The following is a 24,554-nucleotide window of genomic DNA, read 5'->3' as shown; positions in this document are numbered from 1 at the left end:
TTCATATTCTATCCCATCACCCTAGCCAGAAACTGGAGTCATCCTTGATACCTTCATCTCCCTCAAAACCCTCACCCAACCCAAGTCCCATCTGTTCCAGCTCCTAACATTTATCTCTTGAATTGTTCCAATTTCCCTTGCCACCCCCAACTCACAAGCCATCATCTCTCTGGACCACCGTAACAGCCTCCTAATTGGTATTCCCTGCCCCGTCTATTCTTGCTCTCCCCCAATCCATTGTTCATACAGACATCTAAATGATCTTTCAAAGAAAGCAAACTCAATCACGTCTCTTCTTTGCTTACAATCTTCCGATGGCTTCTCCTTGCACTAAGAATACAGAGAAAAGTCTGTCACAAGACCCCACCTAGCCGACCAGCCTGCTTCTGTTGCCCTCTGTGGCTCTAAGTGCCTGAGCCTCTGAGGACTTTGTTCTGTTCTTCAGCACCCCCTACTGCTTCCCACTTCATGCTTTGTATGTGCTCTTGCCTCCTCCTGGGACATCCTCTTGCACCCTCTTCACCTGGTTAACACCTGTTCATCCTCTAGCTTTCAGCTCACTGGAGCACTTCCCCAGGGACATCTACCCTGACCCCTAGACCAGGCCAGGGCTCCTGTTACAAGTTCTCCCAGTCCCTGGGACTTTCTTTCCTAGTCTTTATCACAGCTAGTTATTCACATTCTTGTGAATTAAGGTTTCCTACACTAGACTGAAGTGTTCAGATGGGAGGGATCATATCAGTTTTGTACATTATTGTATCCCTGGTACCTACAATAGTACGTGACCCAGGGAAGGACTTGAATAAATACATGCTGAATGAATGAAAGAGAGCCTTTTCTATGCCATACTTTGTTCTGTTTGTGACGTTTAATGTTCCAACACTACACAAGACATCCTAAGTCTCACACACATTTTCTACCCTTGTCCTGTTTCCATGGTGACAGGCAGTGCCTCCTGGGCACACACTGACACTAGATCCATGCTTCACTAGAGTCTGGAAGCATGATTATGGAGCCCTGCCCTTGATTACCTGGAGAAACGGCTTTATTCCCTACCCTTTCCTGCCCTTGCATACAATTCTCATCCCATAATCCACCCATGTGTCTTTTCTTCCCAGACTGTTTCCAGATATACCATCAAGGCAGCCCAGAGGTGGGGCCTTGCTCCAGGGGTTGGACCTTGTCTTGCCCATAGTGGACAAGCGACTCTCCCACAGCCACACAGCTAATGGACACCAGGCCGAGGACTAAAACACAGGCCTCAACATCTCTGAGGGTGGGTGGGAGGGATGCAGTAAACACACTCAGGCCCAAGATGGGCAGAAGGGGCTGAGTGCAGCCCAGGCCAATGCGCCATGGGGTCCTTGGCAGGAGGTGGGAGGGACAATGTACAGCATGATTTCATGCTTTGCTCCCCTCTTGCCTGCCTCCATGAGTCTATGACAAGCACCCACATTTCCCAGACACTGACAAAGCTTCCCAACACGGGGACTGGAAGTGCAGCCACCCAAATGGGATTGCCAGGGAAATCATCTTTGAAAGGCTCATTATTCTTATGAAGACACTGCGGGAGATAAGAAGTCCTTCAGACAAGAAGTCCTCCAAACAAGAACTCTTGCTCTCGCTCTCGCTTCTCTCATCCAACCCCCCCTCCCTCACCCCAGGACTCCGTGGTAGCCTCCATTTTAGCAATTATCCTGTTGTCTGATAATTATCTGCCTCTCCCTCTAGACTGTGGGCTGTGTTTTGTTCATCTTTGCATCACGAGTATCTAGCCCAGTGTCTGGCACGTAGTAGTACCTGGCAGATATTTGTGGGATTAATGGATGGCTGGTGTGTGGCTTTTTCTCTTCATTCTCTTTTATTCATTCATTGGATAAAATCTACTGAGCACCAGCTGGGTGTTAGGCCCTGTGCTGGGGCCCAGCACTGAATGAGACGCGGCCCCCGGGTTGAGGAGTTCCCAGTGTGTCAGGAGGTGACCTGCAAACATGCATGGTGAACACCCTCAGTGTAGAGGCACTGCCACCACCAGCCCTGGCTCCAACAGCTCCTTATCAGCCTGTGTCTCTTCACAGAGAGGTTCAAAGATCCCTTCAGGGGCAAAGATAACACTTTCCTGGAAGTCTTCTCTCTCTGTTCCATGAAAGCATAACTCCATAGAGGCAGATCAGAGGCCCCCAGGCTGGAACGACAGGCCTGAAGGGTCACCAGGTCTCCAGAACCTGTGCTGCAAGATTCCTGCCATCTGGCTGCCTGGCCACTGTTCAGACCACCCCAGTTGGGGTACCACAGGCCCGTGTGAGGCAGCCTGCTCCACAGTGGGCCTGAGTGTTTAGACCCTGAGAAGAAACCTGTGTTTCAGTCAGCCTACTTCCCTCCCATCCCTGCACTGTTGCCAGTTTTGTGGCCCGGGGTCACCCTTTCAGGTAACACTGAGCCATCTGCCCCAGGATAGCCTTTCAGATACTTGAAGGGGGGCAGTGATTGCAACCCTCTTCATGACTTCTCTGAGTAAGACATACCCCAGAACAGCTCAGACACCTGGTGTCTGGGGCCCTCACTATCCGGACCGTTCTCCTTATAATACATTTCAGGTAGTTCCCATCCCTGGGAAAGTGTGACCCCCAGAACTGAAAGCAATATTGCAGTTGTGGTCTCCAAGTGGGACCACCCACCTCAGCCCTGGAGTCTACATCTCCATTAATGTAGCCCTCAGCTTCTTTAGCTTTCTCTCAGGCACAACAATGTTGGCTGCCAGAACACTTCTTTCTTCCCGTCTACCTAGGAAACCTCTTCTCAGTGAGTGAGTATTCAGTTCCAGGGTTACTTCCTCAATGGAAGCATCTCCAACCCACCATCTCTATGGGTTGAGTCCTCCTTATTCTGTGGTTCCTAGCCACACACCCCACCTACCCCCCAGCCTCATCAGATCAATTGCCAACTGCATCCTAGCTGCCTGGTCAGATTGGGGCTCTTTGAGGGCAGATACCATGTTTTGCTTCATCTTTCTTTCCTCTCTCCCTCCCTCCCTCCCTCCCTCCATCCCTCCCTCTCTTTCTCGCTCCTTCCTCCTACAAACATTTCATCAACGCCTATTATGTGCTAGGCCCTTGAATACAGCGGAGAACTGAGAGCTCTAGCGTAGGGCCATGGTACATAGTAGGAGGCCTACACCCAAGATCACATTCTAACAACTACATTCACATGCCCTATAGATGTTTCCCTATTTTTAGCTGCCTTAGCACCTTTTTGTCCTCCCAAATTGTAACATCTCTTTATGGTGTTCTAGGAGGACTTTATAAAAACTTGACATTTCACATTCACAACAACCCGGTCAGCCAGGCAGATAGGGATCATCCCTGCCTCCATTTTCTAGCTGTGGAAACTGGGCTCAGAAAGGTGAAGAAAATTGCCTAAGGTCACATAGCGAGCATGAGGCAATGTCAGGACCTTAACTGAGGATGACAGACTTAACTTGAGCTCTTTCTACTCTACAACAATACCCTTCAAGGGCATGACTTCAAATACAGAGATTCCAGACTTGTCTGTAGATGTCTGAACTGGGTTTGGCTTGAGATGCTCCAGACTTGGCTCTGCCTGGTGCGAGAAGCTGGGGCCAATGACCTCTGCAGGTCCCCAGCACAGAGCTCCCAACTGCATCTTCTGAGAGAGTTCCCCTCTGGCCCCCAACAGCCAGCCTGGCCAGCCCCGCTTTGCCTCAGCCCTTCCTGCCTGCATTCCATGTGGGCCCTGCAGGTTTGCCTCCTGGCATGCAGCAGACCCTGAGAAAGAAGATGGCCCCAGGAAGCAGTGGCATCTTAGCCCAAGAGGGCCCATCCACACCCATACCAGCAGTCCCCACCTGTGCAGCTGCTGACTCAGCCTGCCAGCCTGGGCTATACAGAGTCCACTCAGGTGAGACTCTCATAGCCACAGGAAAAGCAACTAGGACCAAGGCGGGGGGTGGGGGGGGAATGCTGCCACCATGAGGCTTAATTCTGGGTGGGGGTCGGGGGTAGTGAACTGTCCTGATCAAACTCAGCATCTGTGACCTTCATCTGATGCATTGACAGTTTCAGAGCAAGGGAGGGGCAGGATGAAGAGACAACTGTTTCAGAAGGACCAACATCTTCTTCACAAGAGGAGCCCTAGAGATAGATGGTCTCAAGTACTGGACAGAGAATGGGTTTTAGGGTCACACAAACCTGGGTTGAGATCCTGCCTCACCACATACAGTTGTGTGACTTTGTTACTTAATCACCGGGTTTTGATTTCTTCAGCCACAAACGGGGAAAATCCCTACAGGCACTATAGCCCTATTGTGAGGCTACCTGTTGCAATTGTCAAGTCGATTCCGACTCATAGTGACCCTACAGGGCAGAGTAGAACTGCCCCATTGGGTTTCCAAGGAGTGGCTGGTGGATTCGAACTGCTAACTTTTTGGTTAGCAGCTGAGCTCTTAACCACTGTGCCTCCAGGGCTCCATTGTGAGAATAAGTGAGATCAAGTGTGTAAAAGTCAAATAAGTGTTCGTTCCCTTCCCCTAGGGTGTGCCAATTCTGTATTTTACAGCAGTGGAACCAGAGATCTGGGGCAGATTCATAGTTCAAGGCCTTTTCTCACTACTCCAGGTTACCTCCAAGCAGATACATTATTTTCAAGAATAGGGAAATGGTTGGACTAGTTGGTTATGATTTCTACCTTGTGACTTTTTTCCTACTCTTAAATACCTTTTCTAGATTTAACCTGCTAAAGCCAAACCCATTGCTGTCCAGTCAATTCTGACTCATAGCAACCCTACAGACAGAGTAGAACTGCCTCATAGGGTTTCCGAGGCTGTAAATCTTTATGGGAGCAGATTGCCACCGTCTTTCTCCTGCAGAGTGGCTGGTAGGTTTGAGCTGCCGACCTTTTGGTTAGCAGCTGAGCGTTTAACCACTATACCACTAGGGTTCCTTCTGAGTGGCTAAGAAGAACTAAATAAATTCCCAATTATATAGTAAATATTTTTAAAAAGCATCCGTGGTTGCTTTAATGCCAGGAAGGCACAGGCAAGGGTACAGCTGCTTGTCTCAATGGGCTGCCAGAAATCTGATAATCCTGCTAATGGCCCTTTTTAAAATGTAAGCTGCTGTAAGAACATAACCAGACAGTAAAGGCTCAGTTCTTGTCTAGCTCCATGCTCCCGGGAACTTGCAAATCAATTTTTGTCCCCTCCCCTGCTAAAGCAAAGGATGGGATCCTGAGCAATTAATCACAATTGGTCTCATGTGTCCAGAGGGGATCAATAAAAATGAACGTGTAATTGCAGAAATGGAAGTGCCCCAGGTGATTTATAGCATTGCTCAGAGAAGCAGGACCAGGCGATGGGCTGGGGGAAGGGAGGACCAGCACTAGGTGGGCTTTATCTCAGGCTGTTGTGGGGCACAGCGACCCTATAGGACAGAGTAGAACTGCCCCATAGAGTTTCCAAGGAGTGCCTGGTAGATTGGAAATACCAACCTTTTGGTTAGTAGCCGTAGCTCTTAACCACTACGCCACCGGGGTTTCGGTTGTGGGGCAGAGGGAGCGAACATACCTCCCTAGCTCCAGCTACCACTTCAGGGCCAAGGGTGGTAAACAACAGGGAAGTAAGTGGTGGTCAGCAAAACTAAACTATTATTGACAATGGTGCTCACAACAAGGATTCACATGGAAAAGCCACTTGGTGGGTTACAGAGGACGTTCGCATGCATCCTAACGAGGCACACGCAACACCCCTGTGAATCAGAAACAGGTATCCGTTCCCATCAGAGATCTTGCCGCCTGCTATCCCAAAAGCTGGATCAAACAGATTCAGATAACACTGGGGCCCTTTGCTGGCCAAACTCTTACTTCCTGAATTTGGGAACCAAATAGATTTGGACAGTGATAGATAATGGCGTTATTATTTCTTTGAAGCTCACAGAAATTAAACTCAGCCAAAGTCACACAGCTAGTAAACAGTAAAGCTTGCATTTAAAAGAAGGCCCAAACCAAAACTAAACCCCTTGCCTTGAGTCGATTCCGACTGACAGTGACCTTATAGGACAGACTAGAACTGCCCATAGGGTTTCTAAGGCTGTACATGGTTTACAGAAGCAGACTGCCACATCTTTCTCCTGCAGAGTGGCTGGTGGGTTTGAACCGCTGACCTTTCAGTTAGCAGCTAAGCGCTTAACCATCGCACCACCAAGTCTCCTTAAAATAAGGCCAGTTGGCTCTAATTCTGAGCCTTTCTTCCTATGATATCTCTCTGTCACCCTCAAGTCAGGAGTTCTGCACTGGGTATAGGGTGGGATTAGCCAAAATCTAATAAGAGTCCCTGATTTTATGAAGTTGGGACTGCATAAAAAAGTAGCTACTACAAGCACAAGGGTTTGCTGGCCTTCCAGAGGCCAGCCATCATAAAACCAGCCATTGATTGCTCTGTGTTCTCCTGTTGCCATTTGACCTCTCTCAAAACCGCCTCTTTCCATGTGAACAGGGACAGCTATCTGGCAGATAAAGTCTTGTGGAGGCACCATCTGTGGGAACAAGCTGGGTGGACCTAGTGAACATGGTCATTCATTCACTCATTCATTTATTCATTCAACAAACACTTTACAAGACGTTCCTCTGTAGCAAGTGTTGGGGCAGGAAGGACTTGGCTCTTGCCCTGGGAAAATACAGGATAGTGAGGGGACACAGACAAGAGCAGATGACACATTACATGTTATAAGTTCCATGATGAAGACACATACAGGGAGCATCTTACCCAGCCTGGGAGGTGCGGGAAAGGCTTCCGGGAGCTGTCTCCTGAGCGGAGTCTTGAAGGATGAGTAGGAGTTAGCCAGGTGGAGAAGCAGAAGGGCATTCTGGGCAGGTGGGACAGCGTGGGGAGAGGCATGGAGGTGAGAAGCAGCATGGTGCACTGAGGGAACAATAAGCTTCTGCGAGTTGAGAGGAGCCCAGGGATGGTTTTTAGCAGGGTATGACATGACCAGATCAGATCAGATTTGCATGTTCTAAAGATCTCTATGGCTCCTTAACCCAGCAACAGTGGCATTAGTTTACTTATCTCAGCACCTGAAGCTACCTTGGCCCCAGGTAATATGTCACGGTTGAGGTAGTTACATGCAATACCAAATTAACAAGCAATTGAGGGCCACCTATATGAGGTCAAGGGACAGAAATTTAAGCTCAGTTTCACGGTTTGAAATAAAATGCACGAAATGGTGGTCTCTGGTCTAAAGCCCCAGGTAATGAATGCCAGTTTTATCCTGGGGTCTCCAGCGTCATGTATATTTCTTACAAATGAAAAATCTGTTGGATCATATTATATTAAACAGCCACAAGCTTCAGCCGACGAATCAGTTAATTTAGTACCCAAACGAGAAAAACTCATATTTGGCTGAGATGATTGGTCAATTCAGTCAAAATATTTGAGCCAGTTGTGCATGAAGACATGATCCAATTCTTATTTTACCCCAGTTTGTATCTGCATCCCACAATTTACAGAGGATATTAGGTAAGACTGCTGGAGGGCCTGTGATGGCCCAACCAGAGTAGGGCACTGAGGGGTGTAGGCTCCATTTTGTAGTTAAGAGTCCAGCTTGTCTGAAACCTGATTTATTTCTAACTAGCCCCAGCCTCCTTCAGGTGAGGTGGGAGAAACAGCCCAGGCTGTGGAGCCAGAAGACCTGGACTCCAGTCCATCCTTCATCTTTCTAAGCTGGACTAAGCTGGCCAGGTGCCCTGTTCCCTTTCAGCATCCCTTTCCTCACCTGTTACCTGGGGCCAACACCTGCTTCACAACATTAGGTGAGTTCAATGGAATGACACCCAACAGCTTTGTACAACAATCAGTATAAATTGTTAGAATAATATTATTTAGGTCTGTGGACTCCAAGTAATTAATAACTGGAATTCTTTATATGGGATCTTCTTAATCAGAGCATTTACCTCAATTAACTTCATGTATTGTCAGAGATCATTAAGAGGTAACTAGTTGCCAGAAAGAGAGTGAAAACACACATTTCAATACTATAAAGGGAAGGGACAGGGGCCTGAAACGATCATGTATTTAGTGTCCACTACGGGTTCCCTACAGTCACGATGCCATTTCATTCTCAGTCTGGTCCTCTGAGGTGGGTATCACTGTGTGCATCTTCAGAGCAGGACACCAAGGCTCAAAGTTAAATGAATGACACAGGGTCGCACAGCCAGCACTGATAGCCATCCATGAACCTTGTAAACGCTAAAGTGTACAGCCAGTGCTAACCAGTATTCACACAATAAGTAGTAAAATACATAAATGGTGTCAATTCTATTGCCTTGTTATTTATTATAGGTATTCCAGTGTGGTCTTGGTGTTATGCACCAGATGGCAGCGGGGGGAGGACAGTTCTAAGCGAGGGTTGGTGCCATTAATTTGAAACAGCTGCCTCGCCTGTCTGCGTGCACAGCTGCTGCTCTCCCAACCTACTGGCCTCAAGGGGGGCACGGGTGGAGACTTGCCCTAACTGGAGATGGTCCCCAGGATACAGCCTCAAAGAAGCCTTTTATACTTGTGGTCCTGAAAATCTAACCTGTGTTAAGAATTTTTAGCAGTGAAAGGACTTTGAAACCATGACCCACTAAGGAAATTCAATAGCCTTTGTGAAATAGAACTTGATACTTCTCAAATCTATGACAAGCAGGTACAAATTTTCAAACCCTAATTAAAAAAAAAAAAAATGAGGAGTTTCACAAAGAACTCACAAACTCTAAAGAAGAATTAAAATGCATTTATAACTATTTGAAAACCAGAGGGCTGGTTTTCAGCTTGTTGGTTTGCTGTTTTAGGGAAGCAGTATTAGCAATGAGTTATATATTTGCCTCCTTGGGCTTTGCCAGCAGCAGGGGTGCATGGTAGAAACAGCAGGTGTATGAGGCTCTGAGCGCACCCTGATTACGTGGCAGCGTCTACGGCACTAATAAGGCCTCTTCACCTTTCTGTCCTCTCCCTGATGATTTGAATGTATCTCTCACATCATTCTCAGTGTCTTCACATATATGTTTTTCTGAGTGTCTTTTTCTCTCTGTGTCTCTATGTCTATCTCTGTTTCCTTCCTTTCTTTCCATCTCTCTCAATCCCTGTTTTGTCTCTCTCCCTGAATTGATCAAGAACGCTGAATAATACATAAAACCAAAAATCCAAACCGGTTGCCATTGAGTCGCTTCCAACTTATAGTGACCCCATAGGACAGAGTAGAACTGCCCCACAGGGTTTCCAAGGAGCGGCTGGTGGATTCAAACTGCCAACCTTTAGCAGTCGTAGCTTTTAACCACTGTGCCACCAGGGCTCCGAATAATACATACTTCCATGTATTTGTTTCATTTACTGAACAGTATTTTGTGTTTCCTGCCTCATACAAAAGCAGGCAGGTGGGCAGAATGTTTTCTATTCATCTGGAAAACAAACACATAGTGGTTTTTTCATTACGTGACCCTCGATTCCTACCACTGCCCCCACAACCCAGAAATCGGGGACCAGCAGTAGAATAACCGTCCCACCCTCAAGCTCCTAGCCTAGAGCAAAAGAGGACCAGTGGTTGTTGCCTGACGTGGGGTGAGGGAGAGAAGCATGATGGCGAGGAGCATGCAAGGGTATGGGGTGCAATCTAGACATATGGAATGCAGATACCAGGACTTTCCATGACCGAGCTCTGCCTGTGCCTTGACCTTGCCCAAGTGAACTACCCCCCGGGGCCTGGGCTCACCCGGTGTTTGTGCCTTCCACACCTTTGCTCATGCAGCTCCCTTTGTCTGGCATGCCTTGGCCCACCTCAGCCCAGTTCACCTGATCAACAACTACCCTTCTGCTGAAGTCCTCCCTGATTCACAGAACCAGCCAGAATGCATTCTCCCTTCATGCACCACTGTGATCAGAGAGACTGAGTTCTGGTCTTCTTGGTTTCCCTAGTGCCCAGCACAATGTCTGGCACATAATAGGTACTCAGTGAACGCATGCTAGATAAATGAAAGGAGAACCATGCACGGTATAAAATCTTTTGTCTCAGGCTTCAGCAGCAGGGGTATCAAAGTAGGCAAACTTGGCCTTAGCTTTGAGGTTCCCACCCGGGCCCCCACACTTTCCCATCCCTATACCTGTTCACCTGCCTGTAGGCCTGCTCCTGCATGCCCTGCATATCCAAATCCCACCATTCTCCAAGACCCCCTCTGCCATGGAGCTTTCTGTGCTTCCCAACCCCAGCAGGAAGAAACCTGTTCTTCATCTGAGCTCCCAGCTACCTAACCCATTGTTGCCTTACTTGGGCCTCTCTTATGGCTATATTGCAGCCCCATGTTAGGCATACAACCATTTGGCGCCCCATAACGCACACAGTGAGCCAGCCCCCAGAGGGTGGAACCTCCAAAGTGGCTACAGATTAAACGAGTAAGTGAAGGCATCTCTGCCAGGTGACAGGGAGGGAGTAGAGAGTCAGAGCCCAGGCTCCCAGCTTGGTGAGGTGGTGCTAGGCACAGGCGGTCACTGGTCCCCGGCAACATGGGATGAAAACGTTACACTACCTTGTTGGTCAGTGGGTCTCCTGGTCCATCTTCGCTTTTCCCACACTTAGCTTTGACTCCTTGCAATTAGTATCTGAGAGGCAATCTAAGAGTCAAGCTGCATTATGGAGAACCCCAGGAAAACTGCAGGGCACAGCTCAGCTCGTGCAGAATGGCTCAAATGGCAAAGGCTGGCTCCTTCACCTACTCAGCTGGGCCTCGCCAAGGAAATAAGATCAAGAAAGTGGTGTTCGTCTTTAGCATTTATTTATAATTGGAAAAACTGTTTGTTAGTTTTTTTTTTTTTTTTTTCTGAGCAAGCACAGAACCACAAGCACGTCACGATCAATTGGCTATACATGAATCTTTTTTGTCATTCTCTTACTAACAGCAGGAATGAAATAGCACCAAGAGAGGTGTGTCCTACACGTTACATAGACAATCTGTGGTATGCAACAAAACCCAGGCCACAAAATCGTAATTAGACACTTCCTGTCTGCCTCTGAGAGGCAAAGGCATAGGACTGGACGGGAGCACAGGGCAGGTGTCAGAAAGCTGCAGGGAGCCAACGTGCGCTTCTACGTATCATTTTTGCAGGCAGGCGAAGCAGACAGTGGGAAAGCTTCAGCCTTGTTCTCCTGCCAGGGGCACAGGGAGACGGTAGAGACACAAATAAAAAGGGTGGAATAGGCGTTGGAAGCTTGGTCACCTTCCGAAAGGTGAAACCGAAACACAGCTGGTGAAACTAAAATCAGTTTGAATCAACATGCTTGGGATACAGAACGAGACTAAACAGAACGAGACCAAACAACAACAAAAAAAACAAACAGAACGAGACTAAACAACAAAAAAAACCCAAACAGAACGAGACTAAACAACAAAAAAAAAACAAACAGAACGAGACTAAACAACAACAAAAAACCAACCCCAGTGCTGTTGAGTCAATTCCGACTCATAGCGACCCTATAGGACAGAGGAGAACTGCCCTGTAGAGCTTTCAAGGAGCACCTGGAGGATTCGAACTGCCAACCCTTTGGTTAGCAGCCATAGCACTTAACCACTATGCCACCAGGGTTTCCAAGAATGAGACTAGTTGAGTTTTATTTGTAAACAAAAGAAATCAATGGGAAGTTTCTTGCCAATATTCCAGAGTCAAAGTGAACCATGAACAGGGTTTTCTTGTGTGTGGGGTGTGTTAAAAAGATAGGGATACTAAAGGGTAGGGGAAGACATACAGGTCATCTAAAACCTCAGGTGGGGCAAGGTAGGAAACTTAATCCCTGGGGGCTGCCAGGTGGGTGGAGAAACCCATGGGGCCCTGCGGTAAACTCTACAATTTGGGATCAAGTCGCATGCATCCTTCTGGTTGTGTTGCCAGGGAGACAGATTGATTTATATTACTCACCATGTCTAGCACAGTGCCTGGCACACAGGCACTCAATAAATGTATGTTGAATGAATGTTCCTGTTGCCCTGTAAACTTAGACGTGCTTGATCTCCAAAAAAAAATTTTTGATTATGATTCTTCTATGGAAAAATTCAAATTGTGGCTAACATCAACATGTCTGACTAATGCCAGATCTTGAGAGAACAAACATAAATTGGTGAATTCTCTGGATAAAGTTAAGATCATGATGATGGAGATCTCTGGTTAATGTTAAGATGAGCTAGCAAATAGCTGGAATCAACACTAAAGGTCTACTCTAGTCATTTCCAGACAGTCATTCAAAACTTGTGATTCATAAACATTGAGACTCACTAACATTTTCTACCTTCTTCAATACTTCTTCCTCACAGCTCTGTCTCCTGAGATAGAAGGAAAATCGCAGGGGGACTGACAGAGCACTTCATTTCTAGTATCCCCGTTCTCTTAAGAAGTACGGCTCGCATAGCACATGCTGAATTAATTTCCGCTTCTAAATTAACTAATTCTAAGACTTCTCAATCAGCCCCAATGTGCCCAACAAAATGGTGTAAACGGAGACTTTCCTGCCTGAATGGTCCCAATAATAGAGAGCTGGTGGAAGCCCTGCTTCCTCGAAACAGGAAGGACCTAGAGGACTTTTCATGTAAGGAACTGAGACCTTCGCTCTTCATCACTTTCACTACAAAAGAAAAGAAGGCCTGAGCAGAAGCTTGATGTCATATAACAGTCAAGCAATTTCAGAATGCTGGGGATCGTAACGACCTTTAAGGGCACGAGAAATGAAGTATGCAAATCAATATACACATCACAATGCTTTATGTTTGCAAATATAATTTTTCTGCTAGGTATTTTTGGTTCCTTTGTGAGTGAGCACTGGGGATCTTTTCACACCTACTCCCTAACTCCTACAACAGTAGCACAGCTAAGATGGGGGCTTTGGCCACACGGACACACAACACACAATACTTTGAAAGCTGCTTTTCTCCATTAATGAGGCCAAAAATGCTTGCTAATCACTTAGCAGGGAACTCTCCTAGTCTTTACCTAAGTCATAGACATTTCCCCATAACCTGAAGCTTAGGCATCCTCTGTCCTCTGAGGAATACAGCAAGAATAGTTCAGAAAGGGAAGAGCTAAAAATCGCCACACTTACCACTATGTCTACTTCCCACCTTGTGTTTCTCAGAAGCAAGAAAGTCACATTCTAAATACCCTATTCCTACACCTTGAACTTTCTTCCTTGGTCACCTTTAATCAGTCGCTTTGCAAAATCAGCAGCACCAGACAGGTAGTCTATTGAAGGTAAACAGAGGAAAATAATCTCTTTTTTGTGACCTTCCTATGACTTCTAGATTGTACCTAAACACCTAACCTTTTCACCACCCTGGCCTAGTTTTAGTCATCGGTGGCCTGTTTATGACTGGATATACAATTTAAAGCCCACTGATTGAAAACTAAATACACCCATACATTTCTAACAGAATATCCTATGAAAAAATAACTTCAACTTCGCAGACACAACTCACTTTGTTTTATTGACATTAAGGCCAAGGTTTTTCTTTTTGTTTTTTACTATACCCACAAAAATTTGTTAATTGTTGAAGCCCGAGTTGGGCTTCTATAACACAGGATAATTTTCTGAATTTGGGAAAAGAATATATTCATCTAAAGTCCAAAATTGACCACTGAAACAGGCCGTGGGGAAGAATCTCAGGGGGACACCCTACAGAGGCTTCCAAGCACTACCAGGAGACTTCCTCGCAGCTACCTGGGAACTGCAGCTGTGCACCAAGACCTGCCTGCCTTCCTCATCGGCCTGCATCTCACTGACAGGGGAAGGCACAGCCCAGGTGCATGCACGCAGCCTGGTGTTCCTGGGGCCCAGTAGCCCAGAAGTAAGCCCTGCTCAGGTCCTCTGTTCTAGATTTAGAGAGGAGGCAAGCCACACAACCTTGGAAATAGGATTCCTCCACGAAAAGAAACCAAGCCAAAGAGCTCCTGGAACACTCAGGACCAAAGCAGATGAGAAGCCTCTAATTAATTTTGTGGCCTTTTTTTGTTTGTTGGTTTAAAAAAAAAAAAGAAAAAGAAAAGAAAGGAGAGAAGAATAAAAAGGAAAGTGCAGTGAAATTTACTCTTTAGCCTCAGCCAGTTTATTGTTCATCTCTTTACTTTGCTCCTTGTCTTCCGGTTTGGCGGCACTGGGACCTTCCGCGCTCTTTTTCTTGGCGGACCGGCCCGATACCACCTGCTTGTCTTTGGCCTTCCTCGGGGGCTTATGGCTCGCTGAGGTCTTTTTTGGTTTGGAACTCTGAACACTAGGTTTCTCTACCTGCATGGAGAGACAAACAGACCGCAAATACAGAAACACAAAGGGGGAGGGGCAGGAGAGAGAGTTTAGAAAGAAGACATTATTAATTAAAGAATAACACTGGTGATGAACTTTGACACTGATGGAACACAGTGTATGAAGTATTTTCATAGGCATTATATCACTTGGCTTCTCCCGTCTGAACTCCTTGTCAGTCACTGTGGCGACATTCTCACTGGCCACTCTGGCTTGCCGACCCTGCCAGTTCTTAACCCCGGGCCAGCCCAGGCATGTACCTTATCACTGTTGTTCAATATTTGCTGCCTCTCCCTGTGGGAAGGTTACACCTCATCACGCTATTCAACGAGGCCTAGGCACGTGACTTGCATTGGTGGAGAAATGTGAGCAGAGGCCACCTGGGTCACCTACATGCAGAAGATTCAAGAGTCAGCATGTGCTTCTAATGCCTTTTTCCTTCTGCCACAGAGAGAGGCACTCCATCGCTCTGAGTCCCAGACTGAAGATGCAACCAATATGACTAGAGTGGCAGCCAACCCACAATGGACATGTATAAATCAGAAATAAACCTTTGTTGATGTCACACATGAAGACTCGGGGGTGTTTTATGACTGTAGCATAAGCCACTCTTCCCTCTGTTTGTGTCTCTAGGATGGACACTCATGGAGAAATGTCCTCACTGAGATACTTTGGGCCAGGAGATCTCCAGTCTCAGGCCTTCAACACTGCCGAGACGTCCTATCCTCACCTCTGGCTGCCTTCCTTGACTGCTTCTGGCAGACCAGGCATTCCAAGCCCACTCCACTCTCCCCAAGCTCCCTCCTGTAGCTCAGTTTTCCTCATTCTTAGAAGATGGCCTGGCCTTCTCTTCCCCAGAGAACCCTGCAGACACTAGGCATGACCTCCCTAGACCCACCTCTACGTTTGCTCTCCCCGGTCTTCCCACCTTCCTCTCCTTGAATCTTCTTTGGGACTGACTTCTTAGGTCACTCATTCACTGAGGTCTAGTGGTTTTCAGTCATCCTTGACTTCTAAATAAGGTAATCAATCATCCTGGTTTGCCAAGGACCAAGGGGTTGCTGGGGGCATTGGAGTTTTAGTGCTAAAACTGCAAGAGTTGCAGGCAAACTGGGTTGGTTGGTTATTTTACCTGTTAACTAGTCCTGAGACGGATAGGAAATTTCGCTTGCGTGTAAGACCTTAGGGCAAAAGCAGGAACCTATTTAGTTCTAGAGCAGTGGTACTCAGACCTTTATCTGCTGTTAGAAATAGGAGATAGTTACACAATTCCATGTGCCCTGACACCATGGACATGTTAGGCTGCATGGCGTGTGTGATTCCTGCTTCACCAGTTGTATCTCCAACATTTCTCTCCCTTTCATGAAAGCATACTGAAATGCAAATAAGGCAGAGTAGTGTCATTAAATCCCAAATCCACTATAATTTACTTAGAAATGTAAACCATTCACAAACTGTGTTTATTATAGTAACACGTTACTCGGCACACATCTTGCTGCTGGTGTGACAGGGGTGTTGTGACAGGCCGAGAACTGCTGGTGAATGGCGTTTATCAAGGGAAAGGACAAGAAAGGGCAGGCAGTCTCCAAGACTCTGGGGAGGTAAGGGGACTGCCAAAAGGATGAACAAATCTGTCTTGGAATAAGTACAACCAGAATGCTCCTTAGAAGCAAGGATGGCGAGACTGCATCTTACATACTTTGGACATGTTGTCAGGAAGGATCGGTCCCTGGAGAAGGACATCACACTTGGTAAAGCAGAGGGTCAGAGACAGAGAGGAAGACCCTCAATGAGATGGATTGACACAGTGGCTGCAACAGTGGGCTCAAGCATTTCAACAATTGTGAGCATGGCCCAGGACCGGGCAGTGTTTTGTTCTGTGGTACATAGGGTTGCTATGAGTCAGAACCAACTTGACAGCACCCAACAACAACAACAACGGGTGGTAAGGAAGGGTCCATTGATGGAAGCTGAGGATGAGACAGGAAAGGAAGCTAGGTGAGGGGGCCTGGAATACTGGGTCAGCCCTGTAGGGGCGAAAGCACAGTTATTTTAAGGCAAAGAGACTTAGGGCTTAGGTGAGATTTTCTGACACTTTTTTTTTTGAGTTCTTAAAATCAGAAGCTGGTTCTCTGGAAATCTGCTAGTCATTAAGCTGTTTTTATTTTAGGTAATGTTCCTTTTTATTATTCCTTTTAAATTTAACAAAAGTTCCATTTGAAGATGCCCCTATGTCTCAGGGTGCTAGAGGAAAGGAGGGATTTTAAAGGTGCCCTCGGGGACTATAAGTCGGAATTGACTCCACAGCAGTGAGTTTGGTTTTTTTTTGGTCTTGGAGACTGGGACAGAGTTGGAGGTAGCCCCACCCTCATGCTCTGCTGCAGTTAACCCTTCTGTCCCAGGCTGTTCTGATGGGCTCCCCACAAGGTCTGTCTCACCTTTGGGGATTCCTTAAAAGGTTCGCTGTAGAGGCTGCGTATTCTTCTGCGATCAATGACCTTAATATCGGCCGGTGTGGGCTTATTGGCCTCCCCTTTGAACTGGGCACTGTAGCTGGTCTCATGAACCATCTTATCGTCTGGGGGCTTGTACTGGGGCTTGGCTTTTATTGGTTTCACGGGCTTGATATCTGTCCATGCTCTGAATTCATTCCTGTGAATCAAAGAAAGCATAAGTGAAATGAGATATCATATGGCTGGAAGCAGGGCTCCTGACACAGGGCCCCAAACACAGCAAGCCCTCAATCAGTGCTTATGACATCAAGTGAAACGTGGCTGCAGAGTTAGCTTCACACTTTTGTTTTGGATATGTGCAAGTTTTCCTTCCTGCAAAGCTAACTGAGGTTGTAGCAATAGCAACTGTACCTTGGAGGAAGAGCTCAGGTTCCCAGCTCTATACTGAGTGACCATGGACAGGTATTGCTAGTATTTGAACCTCATTTTCCCAACCTGTAAAACGACACTGAAAAAACTCAACCATTAGGTCACTGATGAGTTTGACAAATATTGTTGAATGCCTTCTAAGTGCAAGGTTAAAGACTGTGAGAATTAAATGAGACAACATTAAGCACTTTCCAGTTGCCATCGAGTTGATTCCAATTCGTGGTGACCCCATGTGTGTCAGAGCAGAAGTATGCTCCATAGGGTTTTCAGTGGCTGATTTTTTGAGAAGTAGGTCACCAAGCCTTTCTTCTGAGGCATGTCTGGGTGGAGTTGAACCTCCAACCTTTCAGTTAGCAGCCAAGCATTAACATGCGCACCAGCCAGGGACTGTAACACACATACTCCCTAGTATATTGTGGAGTACATTGTGGCAATCAACAAATGCCAGTTCTCTTCCCCTCTTTCATAATGAAGAACCTGTGTTATCCAAAATCCTTTAGGGTAATTCCTCCTTTTGAACACCCGAGGGCTTGCCTCTTATAGTGCCAGAACTTTAACTGTGCTAATCACAATCACTTTAAAATTTTAAATCCTTGGAAACCATATGATGGCACTATTTTTTTTTTTTTTAAATCACTTTAAGGAAACCCTGGTAGCATAGTGGTTAAGAGCTACGGCTGCTAACCAAAATATCAGTGGTTCAAATCTACCAGGCACTCCTTGGAAACTGTATGGGGCAGTTCTACTCTATCCTATAGGGTCGCTATGAGAATCGACTCCACGGTACTGGGTTTGGTTTTTTTTTAATCACTTTAAAGTGGTGGAGTGCTACAGCTGCTAACCAAAGGGTCAGCAGTTTGAATCCGCTAGGCGCTCCTTGGAAACTCTATGGGGCAGGTCTACTCTGTCCTATAGGGTCGCTATAAGTCGGAATCGACTCGACGGCACTGGGTTTGGTTTTTTTGGTTTAGTCACTTTAAATGAAAACCCTTACGAAATGTCTAAATGCTTGCAGATCTTCAATAAACAAAATTTACTGAACATAATTTAGATATCGCCACTAGGACTTGTGTTGGGATAGGTATGTGGAGGAGAGTCTTCATGTGCTTTCTTGGGAATGGCTATTGGTCTTTGCACTCCATGGCCCCAGCCCGTTGCTCTTTTTCAGTCAGTGTGTTAACTCCCCTGAGCTGTCGGTGATCATTTTCTGCCATCAGTTTTCTTGTCCACGGCAATCCCTCTCATGGTTTCTGATCATCTGTTTCTGTTCTGTCCTAGGGCTGGAGAGTAGATGGCAGACAATGTTCAAAATAGGGTAAAATAAATGTAGCTTCTGATGGAGGCCATGAGGGTCCATCCTGTTTGTTAAGTGTATGAGATGCGTGAGCTGAGGTTCCTGAGGTCTCTACTGGTTCTGTTTGCACTGGGACTGTAAGAAGCTGTGTTGTGGGAAAGGAGGAGTTAGTGTATGAATATCTGTGGAGTCAAGTTTTTCCAATGGCACTCACCCCTTCTTCCCCCAATAACTCACTCTGTGGTATAGGGAGGGGGTGAGTGCTGTGAGCAAGCGGCCACAGAGGATGGTAATGGAGACACTCCAGTTCTAGTCGTAGCACTACCTCTGAGTAGCTGTTGAGCTGACTACCCCCCTCTCTGAGCCTTAGTTTCCACACTTGTAAAATAAAAGAATTAGACTAGACAACTTTGAATGTCCCTCTAGCTCTGGGGCTTCCTGAGTTGATGAAGCTGGCTTGGTAACACTGAGCCTCTTGGTGCTGGTTATTGGACCTCCCAGTCTCTGGATTTGTGGGGAATTGGCTTATATGAGAGGAGAGACCACAATCTCCTAAAAGACCTTCCCCCAAGCTTCAATCTCTCTTTCCTAGTGCAGCCTGGACTTCCACCTAGATTTCCCACCAATAACTTAGACTTGGCATATCTAGAACTAAATAGTCTTTTCTACCGAATTGTCTTCTCCTGGATTTCCTCATTGTTTGGTTTCGCCCGTTCATTAATTTACAAAATATTTACTGAATGCTTATGATCTGTGTGGCAGGATGCAGAGCTCTATGGAGCCCAAATTGAGGAAGAACAGGCCCTGAGCTCAAGGTGAGGTAGGCTGAGAGATTTGAAGTTTCTCTAGGACAATGTGGTTTAAGAACTGTGATGGAGGAGGGAGTGGGGAGTAAGGGGGAGGAACTCATATCCCAGCCTGGGAGTTAAGGAGGGGTTTCTGGAGTGAAGTCAAAGAGGCTGATTGAGCGTTGGCCAGGAGAGGGGAGCGGGTCCCAGGAGAGTGAGTAGTACATGCAGGAGCTCATGAGAGGCCCGGCCCCTGGGAGGATTTGTGGGCAGTTCGGTGTGGCTGGGTTCAAGTTTGGTGGGGAAGGGCACAAGACAGATCATGAGGTCTTGCTAACCCAGTGCTGTCGAGTCGATTCCGACTCATAGCGACCCTATAGGACAGAGTAGAACTGCCCCATAGAGTTTCTAAGGAGCGCCTGGTGGATTTGAACTGCTGACCCTTTGGTTAGCAGCCGTAGCACTTAAGCACTACGCCACCAGGGTTTCTGAGGTCTTGCTAGCCATGCTGAAGAGTTGATCCCAATTGCAGCAAGGAGCTGCCTAATGATTTCAAGCCAAGGGTAGGAATAACCAGGTTAGTTTCCTGGAACGGAATTTTGGCAGCAGTGTGAATGGAGGACAGAGGGGGATAGTGGAGGTGGAAGGCCAGTCAAGAGACTGTGCAGTGAGCCAGGGCAGGCAAGCAGAGGCCTGAACCAGGATAATGGCAGTGTGGACAGAGAAGGCACTAGATCAGAAGGGATAGAGAGAATGGGCAGGACTTGAAATCAATAAGCTGTGGGAGGTGAGGGTCAATGAGGCATCTGGGGAGACTCCAGGATTTTGGCTTGTGGTTGGCAGTGCCACCCACGGAGATGGAGGAATGAGAAGAAGAGATTTTCTGGAGGAGGTTTGAGATTCTCCTGTTTCTTTTAACGGCACCCTACCCACCCCAGCATCTAGGCTGCTTTTGATTCTTTCCTCTCCTCCTTCCTTCCTCACCTTCTTTAGTTTCAGTCAGTTACCATGATCTGACTTTCTGAAACATGTTGGCTCTTCACGCAAGCCTGGGGCTGGCCAGGGTTACATTTGGGGCTCTGACCACCATTCTCTGCCTGAGACTTCAGGCCCTCCTTCCTTCCCTCCCGCCCTTCAGACCCAAAGCCCCACCTGTTAGATGGGCTCCTAACACTTGGGCCTAGATCATTCAGTAGTCCAACCAAGAACAACCCAGCTCCAAATATATCATGGTAGAAACCTGGATTTTCCTACCCCTGCCTACTTCCAGAATTAGGACTGAGAGGAGTGTACACTGCCCCTAAGCATTGTTTCTACGTCATCTCTCCAGGTCAGCCTTCCGCATCTCTTCAGTGGGCTCTGTGAGCTGGTGAGGATCTCACTTGCAGGCATCATCCATAGGATACGTCGTTGTGAGAAAAGATTAGTAGCCCCTGATCTTGAATAACTTTGGTACATAGTCTTCATGTGACTCCTTGTTAATGAGTCCCATAATTAGCTCACTGTAATTGTGACAAACTGTTAGGTATAAACTCAAATTCCATGACTTAGAACTTTCTTTGAACTCTCCATGAAACCTCCCCCAACAACTAATCATACGTCATAAAACTATAATTAGCTACCATTCATTGGTTGCCTTTCATAAGCTGGAGCGATGTGTCTATCTATCTATATTCCCTATAATCCTTAGAACAACTTTGAGAGGGAGGAGGATTATACTTCTTTTACAAAGGAAGTAATCAAGGCTCAGAGAAGTTAGGTGGCTTGCAGAAGAAGGCCACACAGCTGGCAAACAGCAGAACTGGGATCTGAACCCGGGTCAGTCAATCTCTGCAGCCCACCTCCTTTCCATTGCACTCTGGGAACATGCTGCAGCCACAGCGTGCTTTGCCTGCACTCACTGGAGGTGCTTGCACAAGGATTCTGGCCTGCTGTCTGCTGTGCAGTAGAGGGTTTTATATGGCACAGCCTGGAGTAGATGACATCTGACATCCTCCAGCCCCCAGATACTCAACTCAGAGTCCAGGAGGGACCATATTCTCTGGTCAGTTATGCCCAGGGCCTCTTGCTAGGTGTTCAGAGTCCTTTGCAACACAGTCTCCCCTTCATGTGCAGCCAGATTTCTGATTGATCATTCATTCATTTGTTCATTCATTTATTGATTTGGCATTTATCAAACCCCAGCCAAGGGTGTGTCACCATGTGCCCACAAGGATGAGTAAGCCACATTTGAGTTGTCTAACAACCTGTGATATGCAGATGACACAGCCTTGGTAGCTGAAGATAAAGAGGACTTGAAACACTTACTGATGAAGATCAAAGACCACGTAATTGAGTATGGATTACATCTCAACACAAAGAAAACAAAAATCCTTACAACTGGACCAATAAGCAACATCATGATAAACAGAGAAAAGATTTGAAGTTGTCAAGGATTTTATTTTACTTAGATCCACAATCAATGCCCATGGAAGCAGCAGTCAAGAAATTAAACGACGTATTGCATTGGGCAAATCTGCTGCAAAAGATTTCTTTGAAGTGTTGAAAACCAAAGATGTCATTTTAAGGACTAAGGTGCCCCTGACCCAGGTCACGGTGTTTTCAATTGCCTCATAAGCATGTGAAAGCTGGACAATGAATAAGGAAGATGGAGACAAAATTGATGCATTCAAATTACAATGTTGGTGAAAGATACTGAATATACCATGGACTGCTAGAAGAACAAACAAATCTGTGTTGGAAGAAGTACAGCCAGAGTGCTCTTTAAAAGTGAGGATGGTGAGACTTTGTCTCACATATTTTGGACATTTTATCAGGAGAGACCAGTCCCTGGTGAAGGACATCATGCTTGGTAAAGTAGAGGGCCAGCAAAAGAGAGGAAGCCCCTCATTGAGATATATTGACACAGCATCTGTAATGATGGGCTCAAGCATAGCAATGATTGTGAGGATGGTGCAGGACTGGGCAGCATTTCCTTCTGTTGTACATAGGGTCACTATGAGTTAGAACTGACCCGATGGCACCTGACAACAACAACGACATAATTTAGTGGGTCAAGACCTGTCCATGTATGACCCTAAGAAAAGGCAGGATGAAGCAAATGGGACAGAGTTAAGAGGAAAAGAATACTTAATTCTAATGGGGTGTGGGGGTACCAGGGAAGGAGCATTGAAGAACGTGCATAGAGAGAGAAATGAATGAAGGAAATTCAGGCTGAGGGAACAGCATGAGCAAAGCTACCAGTCTGAGTCTTTGTGGCAGATTCAGAGAGCAGGTGAACTGATCAGGGTGCAGGAGGGCTGGGTTCCTGGAAGGATGTGCAAGGCTGGGAAGGAGCTGGGGCCAGGCGGTACAGAGCCTGGAATGCATGTTCAGATATATGTGTGGTCAGCCTAGGAGCCACTGAAAGTTTCTGAGTGAGGTGCCACTATTCCTCTATCGATGGTATCCTCCTCCTCTCAGACTACCCCAATTTTTATTGTTCTTTAAGGTCCAGCTCAGGGCTCTCCTCTTATGGGAAGCCTCCTTGGATTACTTAGCCCAAAGTTCCCCATCTCTTGGCTCCTGGACCATTCAATGTGCTGTCCAACTTTGTCGTTAACTATACTGTTTCATGTGGTTCTTTAATTCTTTCACGAGTCCATTTTGTCTCTCTTGAGGGATAAGATACTTAATAGAAAATTCATGATAGAACCCTACTTTCTGGTCCAATCTCATTTGCATTGCTACAGGGGGCTAAAGTAACTTATCCTATGTCAGACTACAGGTCAGGGCAGAACTGGGCTAGGGCCCCTTCCCGTGCCCGAGGCCACCACTCAGGGCCACCCTCTGTATCTTTCTTGAATCCTTCACAGGACCTGGCACAGGGATTGACATTGAGTGGACATTTAATGGAAGGACCTATTTATTATTCAGTGTCATTTCTGATCAGCTCACGTCATCTTCTCCTAAGCCTTCCTGACCTACCCAAGATGGGCCGGGTGCTTCCTCCTTGGTGGAATAGAATGGTCCATATGTACTTCTATTTTAGTGCTGATCACATCGAAATGATTATGTGCCTACATGCTTTTCTCCTACCCTAGACGGAGTAGACCTTCTTCAATAGGAGCTGTGTTCTGTTTATCTGTGTTTCCCTGTGCCTGGCACAGCACAGAGCAATACCCTTAAGAAACGTTAGAGAATTAAAGAAAATCAAGCATTCTGTTCTACTTCAGATATTTAGGAAGATTATTCATATTTGGAGCTTCTATTATCGCTAAAGATCACTGCCTAAAATCCATGAACCACAAGTCTATAACTCCTTTACAGGGGAAGAGTTTCCCATACTAAAGCAAAGATTTGAAGTCCTCCAAGTTTTTATAAAATTCATCCTCCCTAGATTGACAGGAAGGAGCCCTGGTGGTACAGTGCTTAAGTGCTCAGCTGCTAACCGAGCTCCTGCTCTGTAGGAGAAAGACCTGGTGATCTGCCCCCATAAAGATTCCAAGACCAGAAGATCAAACCCTTTGCTATTGAGTTGATTCCAACTCAAAGTACCCTAGAGGACAGAGTAGAACTGCCCTGTCCCATAGGGTTTCCAAGGAGTGGCTTGTGGATTCAAACTGCTGACATTTTTGGTTAGCAGCTGGACTCTTAACCACTGTACCACCAGGGCTCCCCAAGAAGACTACAGCCTTGAAAACCCTATGGGGGAGTTCTACTCTGTCCTACAGGGTAGCTATGAGTTGGAATCGACTCGACGGCACACAACAGATTGACAGGAGGCAGTCCAATGCCCCTGCTGAGTTAAGCTGCCCAAGGTGTTGAAGAGTCTGAAGGCAGAAAGGAACATTTGAGAATCAGGAGACAGGTAAGGAGAGGAAAACTTAACTAACACTTGCTGAACACCTTTAGGCCAAGCCCTTATGAGCATAACCTTATTTCATCCTTTTAACATCCCTGTGAGGTCACTGATACTATCCTCATGTTATACATGAGGAATCTGAAGCACTTAGAGGTGAAGAGACTTGTCAAGCTAATAAGTGATGAACCTGTCTGACTCCAAAGCCCTTGCTCTTTCCACCGTCACATGCTTGGGGGTGGCTGTGAAACCCAAGTTTGCCTTGGCATCCTTCAAGTTCATGGCAAATTTGGCTCCCGGCAGTAGTCACCACAAGAAAGCATTTTCTTCAGCTCATCTGAGTACATAGCATAGTGAGGCTCTGTGTATACTGTGGACCCCACATCTGCAGGCTGCTGCCCAGTCACTCCCAAAGGGTTCCTC

The 24,554-nt window shown here is 46.6% G+C and overlaps 1 protein-coding gene across 1 annotated transcript in view; it reads right to left on the bottom strand.

Moving 5' to 3' along the window:
* MAP6 (microtubule associated protein 6) overlaps window positions 1–24,554 on the bottom strand; it is a 93,833-nt gene that overhangs the window by 5,669 nt on the left and 63,610 nt on the right. The window contains exons 2-3 of the mRNA XM_049890679.1: window positions 16,766–16,979; window positions 14,116–14,312 (exon numbers count right to left, since the gene is read on the bottom strand). Of these exons, the coding sequence (XP_049746636.1) occupies window positions 14,116–14,312; window positions 16,766–16,979 (411 nt within the window). The remainder of the gene's footprint in view (window positions 1–14,115; window positions 14,313–16,765; window positions 16,980–24,554) is intronic.

This window comes from Elephas maximus, chromosome 7 (genome assembly GCF_024166365.1).
Source record: "Elephas maximus indicus isolate mEleMax1 chromosome 7, mEleMax1 primary haplotype, whole genome shotgun sequence".
Lineage (NCBI taxonomy): Eukaryota > Metazoa > Chordata > Mammalia > Proboscidea > Elephantidae > Elephas > Elephas maximus.
This window is presented reverse-complemented; position numbering and strand designations above follow the sequence as displayed.